The sequence below is a fragment of the Acomys minous genome (assembly GCF_964271855.1).
Source record: "Acomys minous genome assembly, chromosome: 8".
NCBI classification, from domain to species: Eukaryota; Metazoa; Chordata; class Mammalia; order Rodentia; family Muridae; genus Acomys; species Acomys minous.
Genome location: NC_140489.1, coordinates 1,591,543 through 1,603,573, shown reverse-complemented (window position 1 = coordinate 1,603,573; position 12,031 = coordinate 1,591,543). Strand labels below are relative to the sequence as shown.

At 40.0% G+C, this 12,031-nt stretch overlaps 1 protein-coding gene across 1 annotated transcript in view; it reads right to left on the bottom strand.

Moving 5' to 3' along the window:
* Nucleotides 1-324: 324 nt before the first annotated feature.
* Nucleotides 325-12,031, bottom strand: part of SP4 (Sp4 transcription factor) — a 51,150-nt gene continuing 39,443 nt past the window's right edge. Inside the window, exons 5-6 of the mRNA XM_084793865.1 lie at nucleotides 6,985-7,184; nucleotides 325-3,680 (exon numbers count right to left, since the gene is read on the bottom strand). Coding sequence (XP_084649991.1) covers nucleotides 3,433-3,680; nucleotides 6,985-7,184 — 448 coding nt within the window. The 3' untranslated portion in view covers nucleotides 325-3,432. The remainder of the gene's footprint in view (nucleotides 3,681-6,984; nucleotides 7,185-12,031) is intronic.

Here is a 12,031-nt window from a genome sequence, read left to right as displayed (position 1 = left end):
TATTTTAATTTTGTTTTTCATTTTTTAGACCATCCTAGTATTTCCTAACATTTATTGCTTTAAATTATTGGGATAGTGTCTCTAAATCAAAATTTAATTTCCATAAATGTCTACAGCAATGGCCACAAATTAACATGCAATTTAAACTGGTGCTCTTTGGTGGTGTTTTCAGAGGGGTGCTGATCAGAGTTTAACACCAAGATTAAGAAGGGTTGCCGATACCTTTTCTAGTGAGAGGCATTTAAGCTTTCAGGTGTTCACCGTGACGAGAAGTGTGCACACTTTATTGCTGCTCTACAGTATACAGAGTTAAATGAAGCTTGATCAACCCAAGAGAACTTTAATAGGTTACTTGCAATTGTTACCGCAGGCAACAACTTGTACATGATTTTATTTTCAAATCCACAAAAAAACAAATTTTATACAAATCAGCACTGTAAAAATGTCAGTTACAGCCCCAGAGGCTTTGCTGGCAGAATAATTGTCTAAATTCTAGAATATGGGAAAACAGGTTTTTTTCTGGATTCATCTTTTTTTTTTCATTTTCTTTTTTACAAAAAATTTACAAGTGAAATGTTACTACGAAACTTTTTATAAGGAATTTTTGCAAAACATTTACATTTTACCATCAACTATTTCTGTTTTAAAATCATTATGTAGATTTAATACCCTATGCTGCACATCAATTTATGTGGGATGACAACTTAGTGACATGCATAAAAAAACCACCACAAGGCATTAAAATGGAGACTTAAATACAAATATTGTTGCAATAAAACAGTTATAAAATTGAAAAATAGGACCTAAACATGCTTATCTAAGTTTGACAAATTAACTTTTTCCTCCTAGATTACACACTTTTATTACTGCTCGCATGAGTGTGATAAATAATGACTTAACATCCAGTTCTAATGTAACCAGCCACACATACACAAAGCTAACCAAAGAGCGTATACTGTCGGAGAAGACTATGCTAACACTGGAGCCCCACGTGTAAACGCAGAGCTCTGCACTGAGAACTGTACAACGAAAGCTTCCTAACGGCGGCAGAGAGTGAGCAGTGAGCTGCCATCGGCCCGACTGCACTGCACAGCCATGGCCCACTGAGTCACTGACGCTGACGGCTGCTCTAAGACAGACAGGTGGACTCAGGGTGGTATGCAGGACAGACTGTCAAAATATTTCTAATTTCAGTGGTGAAAATGTGCCTGCTGACAGATTATTGTATATGCTGTGAGGCTATCCAGATTCAATCTGATACATACATTTATACTAGGCCTCATGCGGGTTGAGGACAACCTGCACTTCTGATGGGCGTGTGTGGGCTGCATGAAATTGGCTCATGGGCTGGGGATGTAGAGTGCTCATACTTGGTGCTAACAACAAAAAGTATAGCTCGAAGCAAACATGAGTAAAACATTAAGAAAGTCTCTTTGCATAAAAAAATTTATAGCACTGATTGTGTAGCATGATAGATAAAATATATTTTTGATGTTTCAGCTCCTATATAATAAAATTAAAATTAACACTACCAAATGCTCTTCTGTACCAGACAAAACAACAAACTGATTCTGATGTTTTAAAGCCAGATCCATCAGCTGTTAAGAGTACATTAAATAAAATATACAAAACAATTTACAAAATCCAACTAAAATTTAAAGACTTTGTTACAAGTCTACAAAAGCTTTAAGAAACTTGAAATTTATAACCACAGTGTAAAAATTTTTTCCTTTAATCTCAAAGCTTTTTTATACAAACCGAAAGCACAAAAGGCCTCCAGTTTTATATAACGCTACAAAGGGCTGGCCTGAAGTGTACATAGTGTAAACAGTGATCATTACAGTATTTCTCCTTCATCAAAAATACAAGAAACATCACAATTTTGGAAGAGAATTCTCATGAGTAGTATTTTCCTGAAATAAAAGAGTGCACAGGAAAACACACACCTATGTTCAAACCAGTGACACAACAAAGGAAGTAGGAACAAACTTTTCTCTCCAGACTGTCAGTTTCAATAGTTATGATTTTGTGTAAATGCGTCCTAAAAACATGAAGTGTCTTACTAATGTTTAATCTATTAGAACAATCCAATTGTTTTTCATATGAAACGTTTGGCCATCTTTCCTAATAAGACACTGCTCCATAAGACCCTTGCACAAACAATGAAATATATTTTCAGTCACTATTTGACTGAAAAGTATTCTGGTTTTCCAAAAATAATTTTTGCTTCATAATATCATATCTATTATATATTTGTTAAGCTGTCTAGACCTTTAGGGAAAATTCTGTTATTGATACAACATAAAGATGTCACCGTGATGTACGTTCCTAATTAATCTAATACAGTACCAGAAATAAAATGGGATTTGCCAATTTTTAGTAAAGGAAATGAAGGTTATAATGCAGTTAAAAATAATTTTCTGCTGGCCTTGAGAAGTATGATAATTCTTTCTTTGGCTACCAAGACAAAGTATAAAGAATCCAGCACATTGTCAAAATAACCCATATTTACAGAATATGAAATTACATAGATCTGTAATCTATGCATGTATTTCCAACATGAACATTTAAAATGAAACTTTGCTACTGAACCCAGGGTTAGGCACACAGTCAACCCTGACTTTAAAACATTGTTGAACTGCTTTGTCTTGCCTTTTTCTGAAGACATCATGGATTCATTCTAACAAATTTTCCCCCAGCATTTTCTTAAGGTTTCAATCTAAAATTTAACCTAAGATTTAGCTCTAAGGTTTGCTTGTGTCTCCAAAATGGAGAAAATAATTGGGTTTCACTGATTGTCTGCATACACACTACTACAATGTAGTGTAATAAAGATCTGAGACACAGCTCAGATTACTATTTTGGAACTTAACCTAATTCAGCTTTTGAAGAATTTTTGATATTTAGAAAAGACGGCCAAAACTATTTTGAACAGATTTTTCTAAAAACCAAGCTAAAGAAACACAGTATTATCCCTATTGTCAGATCAGAATCTGTTTTCTGTGCTAGAGAGTAAAGAAATGATTGTAAGTTATTCCTGACTAAATTTTTAACAAAGTACTTCCAGACAGAGTAAGTCCAATTAAGGCCTGGCCTGCAAACTCACGTGGTTTATGTAGACATGTCCACAGCACAGGACGGAAAAGGAGGGAAGATTCTGCTTAAAGGTTATGTGATGTATTTCCAAATAACTACAGCAACTTATACCATGGAAGAAATACTTTTCTGTTTCCAGTATATTGGTTTTCTTTTTCTATTTTTTTTAAATTTCAACACTTTCTGTGTTGAACCAAAATCCCTGGAATACTTAAAAGACGCCAAGGATGCAAACATGTTTCCTACTCTGTAGTTCACTTGACCAGCCCATTTCCAGATTTTCAACGGTGTGTAAACTTAAGTGCAGCACGAGAGGTCTTTGTTACAAACAGCGTTTCAGAATTCTTCCATGTTTGTTGAAACATTGGGAGTTGCTGGATTCGAATCTTGAGAAATGGCCGCAACTGTGACAATCCGTGGAGAGCCAAGCACCTCTGTGACAGATGAGTCCAGTTCCCCCGAGGTCACAATGGCCAGAGCTGTCCCACCTCCCTTCTTATTCTGGTGAGTTTTGACGTGTTTGGAAAGGTGATCACTCCGCATAAACCTTTTAGAACATTCTGGACATTCAAATCTCTTTTCACCTGTAAACACAGCATTAAATAAAATTATATACATTTTAATTAAATGATTTTTAATTTCTAGTAATTCTCTTCCAAGCATACTCCATTTGTTAAGATAGAATACGCACAGATATGCCTACTTTGAGTAGGTACATGATGAATTTTTCTTGTTTCTAGGATGGTAAGGGGCAAATCCAGGGCCTTGTTCATGGTGGACAAGCCCTCTACCACTGAGCTATCTCCCAGCCCTTTCTGTTAACAAACAAAACAACAACAACAACAACAAATAAAACAAACAGTGTAGAAGAAAATACTTGTGGCTGAAAATAAAAGACCTGAGCTTAGAAGTTGTGTTTTTGCCATGAACTGGGAGCAGGGCTGGGTGGGGGCAGAGTTGGACCAAGTCGAATAGCCACCCTGAGCCTCAATCCTCCCACCACACTAAAAGGATTCCTGACAAAAGAGCTCCTAACAGTCTCTACCAACTAACAAAGCAGAGTGTGCAGGATCACGTGTGCTGAAGTTAAAGTTGATATAGCTGGTCTCACCATTAAACCTGAGATGCGTGGCATGTTTTACAAGTATTTTAAGCTCAGATTTAATAGCAGTTGAGTTTTACAAGTAAAAGTGGGAGCTGAGTATATATATTTCAATTAAATAGTTTTAAGCTTTCAGGGAACAACAGTGATACTTTGGTCCTTAAATATGTTTTCTACAAAGTATAAGACAATTCTAATTAGAAGCACTTCTATTTATTGAAATAAAAACAAATGTTAACTAAAAAAAAAGCCCTCTTCTTTTTGAATAATAGAATAAAATACGTGAAACTGGACTGACAGCTCTGTCCTGATGCTCACAAATGGCTAACATTTAGTCTTAACTCTATCTAGTCCCTCCTATTGACTGTCACGGCAGTGAAACGGGTTTTCTTAGTGAAATAACAAAACTCGGATAATACACAGATTCATTCAGTGGATTTTTTTTCCTTATCAAGAGAAAAATCTACAATTTCAAAATTTTCCATATCAGATACTCCCTCCTTTTATCTCCAGTGCATTTGCAACATAGAATCTTTCTTTTCAAGGCTAAGTAGATGCATTGGACAAACTTCTCAGAGGCACGGAAAATTCAGGCAGCAAATCTCTACAGTAAAGGAGTCTAAATATTAGGAATGCTGATCCTCGGTGGGGGGGTGGGGGTGGGGTGGGGGGGTGAAAGTAAGATCCAGCCGACAAACAGCATTGAAGTCATTTATCTTCTATTTTACCATAAAAAAAAGTCCTCTGTTTACAACTTTCAAGCTGGAAAAATCCCGAGGATCTTGTTTTATATTTTCATTTATATATGAGTTAAGCTGAGGCTTATAAACTAATTAGCTTGCCTGGAAGCCATAGAACTTAAGTATGGGCTTTTTATGTTACCCCACACCACTGTTACGTCACACCAACCGAGTCCGCTACAGGCCAGAGGGGGATGGCGAAGACACGGGCAGGGAGCCGTCTCTAGGCACACAGCTGGAGGTGAATCTGTACAGTAACGGTCTAGCAAATACTTATTAACTGCAATATTCATAAACCCAGTCACTTTCCAACAAGTACCTGTAGACTATCTGCCCAAGGTGCTGACCACAGAAAAAACTGACAATTTCTGACTTTAATGTCTGTTCTCAAGTTACCTGTCACCATGCATGCAGACATACCGTGACACATGGCAAGTGGGAAACGGTGGTGTCTTGCGCAGTGACTTGCCCAGCCTGTCTACCATCCATCTGGCTACTAAGTTAACGTCAAGTAACTAAGGAACAGACCAGAATCTTAAATATTCAAGTCATACTGTACAAAAATTCTTTCCTTAGGGAGTGACTCCTTTTAGCTCTACATCCTTCAGTGAAGTGTTTTCTGGTATATTGGGTGATAATTTTTTATTTCTCACCTTCAGCAAACACTGTTGTGAACTTTACTTCAAGGATGTAAAAAAATCCTTACATTAACTACAGATGATACAATTTTATAGTCCAATAATATTTGGGCCTTCAAAATTCATGATTACAAACTATCTAATTAATAAATCAATTGATATTGGCTACTGTCATAAGAGAATGTGGTCCTACAAGGATTCTATGTCCCAATCCCTGGAAGTTACATATATGTTACTGGGCAATGGAGTTTCATAGCTGTAACTAAGTAAGTTATGGAATTGGATGGCATAAAATTATTTTCAACTGTCCAGATGGGTCCAATCTAATCACAGCAGCTGTTCAGAGCGACTGCCCTGCACCCAGAGCTGGAGAGATTAGTGGGGGCCAATCAGAGCTCTGGGACTGTGTCAGGACACATGTGAGAAGAAAACCAGGCACCTTCCAAGAGCAAACACTGGCCAGGTGACCAACAGCAGGGAAGCAGGGACCTGGCGTAAGGTTGAGGCTGAACCAGCTGACTGTGATGGGCTCAGAAGCAGCTTATTTCTCCGAGCCTCACGGAGTGCAGCCCCACGCACACCCTGACCTGTGCCGGGCAGCAGCTTCTGACCTAAAGGGCAACTGTGTTAAGATGTAAATTTGTGTTATTCTTTTCAGTTCAGTTTTATGAACTTTTCAGGACAGAGAGTCTTGCCGAATACTGTATTATTTAAACCACAGTCACTTTGAGAATTCTGTTTAATTCTGTACCCCATTTTTTTAATTAGGTAATTTGGTTTAATTGGGTAATTTGGTGGTATTTAATTTCCTGAGTTCTTTATATATTTTAGATATTAGACCTTTGTCAGATGTAGGGTTGGCGAAGATCTTTTCCCAGTCTGTAGGCTGCAGTTCTATTTTGCTGACAGTGGTGTCCTTTGCCTTACAGAAGCTTTTCAGTTTCGTAAGGTCCCATTTGTTAATTGTTGGTCTTAGAGCCTGAGATATTGGTGTTCTGCTCAGAAAGCTGTCTCCTGTATCAATAAGTTCAAGGCTTTTTCCTACTTTTTCTTCTAACAGATGTATCTGTCTGGTTTTATGTTGAGATCTTTAATCTACTTGGACTGATGGGCTGAGGTCAGATAATGGGGGAGGAGGGCTCCCCCTTTCTGAAGACTAGGGGAGGGGAAAAGGGGCTGAGGGGTGGATGGGGGAACTGGGAGGCGACGAGGGAGGTGGGTATGCATACACAAACACACACACACACTTAGAAAAAACATTGTATGAATTTAACATTCTAAAAAGCAAAAGGAACAAATTCCAGGTCATATAAATATGGTGATAAAATTTAAGAAGTAAAATAACTGTGTATCAAAAAGAAGGCATTATGACCTTCAACCAGCTGCAGCCCAAGATGAAGCAACTGACCTGTGTGGGTCCTTCTGTGTCTCTGCAGCTCGTCACTCCGCGTGAACCTCTTGCCACAGAACATCCAGTTACATATGAACGGCCTCTCCCCAGTGTGCCAGCGCAGGTGTGCTCGCAGGTGCGAGGTCTTGCCGTACACCTTGCCGCAGCCTTCTATGTGGCAAACGTGCTGCTTCTTCTTCCCTGGCTCACTGCTGCCCCTAACAGAGCAAACCACACCACACCCCAAACTCAGGCCATCTTGTGATTAGAAAACGGGTTTCTGAGTGTGTCTGAACACAAAGAAACACATGAGAACATTTTTCATTGAGGAAAAAAATAAAATACGCCCCTTAGCACACAAAAACTTGCATGAAAATGAGGTAAGCTTCAGAATTTATTCTGTCTATAGCATAGCTCTGACTGCCTGAACTTGCTATACAGTGGAAGTTATCCTCAGATTCACAATCCCCCGCCTCAACCTCCCTATTGTTGGGACTGTAGGCATGCCACCCACACCCGAGGAAAGAAAACAAATCTCTTGAAAATTATCCTCTAAATATCAAAAAGATGGCTAACCTCATTTAAAGCTGTAGGGTGCCATGACTGACTTCTAGCAGGTCAGGGTGATAAGGAGTTTCATGAAAGCCTTCCAGCCAAACTAACACATTACACATCTCCCTCCCAACCCACTATTCTAGAGTCTCTGGTCACTGCCCTAAAAACAAGTAACAGCAGAAGTTACTACTCACTCTGAAATGAGAAAGAAGTGTGTAAGAACAGTGAGTCTATACACTCACTCCTTTTGTTCTCTTATACCTCCATGACAAAGGAAAAGTACAGACTGGCACAGCTGTCAACAGGGTTCCCGCCTGCCTATCTTCCTGAGAGGGGCAGAGTGCAGTGTTTCTCATTCTCCTGCCTGCTGCTAAGGCTGAGTTCCAGTTGAGTGTGGCTGAAAGGCATCCAGCGCTAATTCACTGAGCTCTGCAGTAACTGTGACATGATGAAAGTTCATGTAGTTCATCAACTAGAGCGCCCAAGCTGGGAGAGGAAAGGCTAAGAAAACCTGAGACTCTTGCTGTCTCTCCTTCCAAGCAGTCAGCTCCTGTAACAGCACATCCCTCTGTCCCACTTCCTGCCTAAGAGCCCTGACTCCAAAATTCTACCCAGAAACTGACAATCTGAAAGAAAGCTGAAGTTTAACTGGAGGGCTTGTTTTAAAAAGGAAACAACTATTGCAAAGGCACCTGGGGGAAAGACACAGTGTCACTGGAGATAAGGCTAAATGACAGGTTGGTGAGTCTGTGGAAGGAAGCAAGGGTAGAAAGGAAAGTGAGCTTTGAGAGCAGATAAATTTCAAACATACGCTTCTTGAAGTCAACAAAATGATAAAGCTTCAGCTAAACTAACCAAGACAAAAAGAACCCCTCACAGATGAAAAACATTGCCAATCTCATCAAAACAAAAAGGATCTTAAAGGAACATTAGGAATACATCTGTTACTAATCACTTACGCAGAGAAGTTCTTAGAAAAATTGAAAACTGACAAAAAACAATCAAACAAAAACAACTGGTCAATCAAAATAAATCTGTAACAAAAAGAATTAGTCAGAACTACACAAAACCTAGGGCCAAATAGTTTTACTGGTGCAATTCTTTCCCCAAATATATATAAATTTTTGTTGTTTGTTTTTTAGATGTACCCCTGGCTGTCCTGAAACTCACTATATAGACTAGGCTGGCCTAACACTCAGAAGAGAGCCCCCTGTGTCTGCTCCCAGTGCTGGAATTAAAGGTGTGCACTACTATAGCCACCTCCCCTGTATTGTTGGTGTTTTTGTTTTTGTTTGTTTGTTTAATTTTTTTTTCAAAGACTTGTTCAAAATAAAACTGCAAGGAACACTTCCCAACTAATTCACTTCATGAGGCCAATAATGTCATCAACAAAAAACATAAAAAAAAACAGACACCAGCACCTCATGAACAGAGATGAAAAGCATCCTCACTCAGCATTACAAGCTAAGCAGTGTGTGCGGCACATGCTTATGGTGTCAGAGTCTCTGGAGGCGGAGGCATGTAAGAGAGGCTGGCGAAGGAAGGGAGGGGGAGGGAGGAGAGAAAGGGGCAGCAGATAAAATCCCCATCATCTATAAGAGAATTATACGCCATGGCCAGGAGGATTTTACCATACATATGCAAGAATCCTTTGACTTGTAACAACTACTTCTATAACAAACTATACAAAAGTATTTTTAAAAGCTCATGATCATTATACCAAATGCAATAAAGTGTTTGGCATAAAAATGGCTAAATGAGAAGAAAAGATAAAATGGTAGGGAGCGTCTTCACCTTGGTCCAGGGTTCTAGAGCTGGTCGTATTTAAACAGTGAGAAACTAGATGACCGCCCCCACCAAAACAAACAAACAAACAACAAACAGGACTACTCCAGAGTGGAAAAATGAAATAAAATCAAGTTATTTTTATTTACAGAGACTATAATTGCATCTATATACATACTATAAGTACAGTACTATAATGCATGCAATGCTATAATATAGAAATCTTTTCCTTTTATTATTTTTCTACACACTATATTTTGATCATGTTTTCCTCTCTTCTCCCAGAACGTCACCATTTTCCTATCCAATAATTTTATGTTGTGTCTCTTTTTTAAAAGAAAACAAAACCACAAAAATAAAGTCAGAACTGGTAAAAGATCAACAAGACAAAAAGTGCCACAACAAAGCAAAATGAAATAAAAAGGCTACCCCCCCCCCACACACACACCCTAGAAGACAGAGAGTTAGTTTTGTGCTGACCAACCATTCCTGGTGATGGGGGCTGCTCTCGAGTGTGGCCGATAAACCCAGTGACGCTCCATTAGAGAAAACTGATGTCCTTTTGCTAGTGGGTATCAGTTGCAAATAGCATCTTGGTTGGAGATGAGACCCCATGTCCTCTTCCTCCTCTCAGGGCTGGGACCCTGTCTAACCTGTACAGGTCTTGCACATGTTTTCAGTGTCTTTGAGTTCATATGTGCATCAATCCTGTTATGTCTGGAAGACACTGCTCCCTTGGATTCATCCACCACCTGTGGCTCATGCAATCTTTCTACCTCCTCTTCCACATACAACTCCAGGCTCGAAGGGGAGAAGTCTGATGAAGGCATCCCATTTAGAACTGAGTTCTCTCACTCTGTGCACGATGTCCAGCTATGGGTCTCTGTTAATTCCTATCTACTGCAAGAAGCTTCTCTGATGAGGACTGAGTAAGGCACTGCCCTGTGGGTACAGCAGGATGTCACCAGCAGTCACTCCATTGCTATGTTCCTTTAGCAGAGGAAGGAGGTTTCCCCCCCCCCGAGGCCCATGACCTATCTAAATCTAACCTCAGGTGTTTGGGCGCTTTATCAGTTTTAAGTATTGTAGTGGATGTAAACATGGGCTTTTGTTGGTTTGTTGGTTTGTTTTTTAATCCCAAGTGTGGGTTGTGAAACTGCCTTGTGTGAGGGCATGTGATGTTTGTCCAGTAGAAAGGGAACTGGCTCTTGGGGGCGGGGCGTGGTCTTTGCCAGTTGAAAAGCATCCTATATGGACTATGGGAGAGTGTAAATAGTCCAAACGACAAAGATCAATCGCTTTTGCATCGCTCTGCATCTCCTGGCTGTTTATTGCTCCACTTTGAGATGCCCCTAGGAAAAACTGCTCCAGAGGATGCTTCTAGGTTCTGGCTGCTGTAGTTGTGGCGGCTTGTGCTTTGTTGTGGGTTTGTTGTTTAATAGGTCTGCTGCAATCCTGATGATGAAGAGTGGACCGCCCCGAGGAACTTAGTGTAGAAGGTCTGCTTCCACTGTCCTCATTAACCTCCTTTCTCTCCTATCTACGGTAGGTGGGCTGGAAGGGAGGTATAGGCATTAAAGAATCCCAAATAAAGTAGGTATTTAAAAGATCAAAGCCAACGAGGTATGGGTTTCATTCATGAAGAGAGCATTGAATTTTAACAAGTAGTTAATTGCTCCCATAGCATTTGTGCCACTGATGTAGCAAACTATCTTGCAACCAGGTTGCAGGGTTTGTAGCTCAGCCATCTTTCTCTTGCAGCATGCAGAGGACCTTCTCAAAACCATGAATGCCAGCTAGTAGAAGAGAAGCCTCTTGTTAGGTATTAGTTTAACATAAGGATTGTCTTCAGAAATAGGGCCTTACTATTAAGATGCAGAGAGCAACTGATAGCCTTGGCAGTAGCCTGCAGTGTTTGGGAGCTCGATGGAACCCCATTGGGTAATGACTCAACAAGATGTGACCGTGTGAGCAGCATTACACACTCGTCCCTGGCACCACAGCTCTTCCTTAGAGGCACAGTGTCTAGTCAGGGCACTGCCATCCCTGTTATTTAGTGACTCCATTTAAATTCCTTTCATATACACTCAGGAAGCTGCTACAGTAGCAGGTTTCCATATGCAGTAGCAGCAGTTCTTTCTTTTCCCAAACAGCTGATGGCACTCGTTGTGCCTCTCCATCTCCCCCTTTACTCTTCTCCCCCACCTCCTTTATCTCTCCATAGCTTTACTTTATCTTTCCTGAGAACATGGATCTGGGTTACCTTACTCAGCATGTTTTTGCTTTTTATGGCTCCATACATTTACCTGCAAATTATATTCTTCTTAACAGCTCAATAATATTCTACTGTGGAAATGTGTCACATTTTATTTGGTTTTTTTTGGTTTGTTTGTTTGAGACAGGGTTTCCCTGTATTAGCCTTGGTTGTCCTGGACTCGCTTTGTAGACCAGGCTGGCCTTGAACTCACAGCGATGCGCCTGCCTCTGCCTCCCGAGTGCTGGGATTAAAGGCGTGCGCCACCACGCCCGGCTGTGTCACATTTTATTATCTATTCATCAGCTGATGGACATTATGAACAGCCAGGGTTAAAGACTTTCTAGAATTCAATGAAAATAAAGGCACAACAGACCTAAACTTACGGGATACAATAAAAGCAGTGCTAAGAGGAAAGTACATAGTACTAAGTGCCTTCATAAAGAAATTAGCTGATAACAGCACACCTGA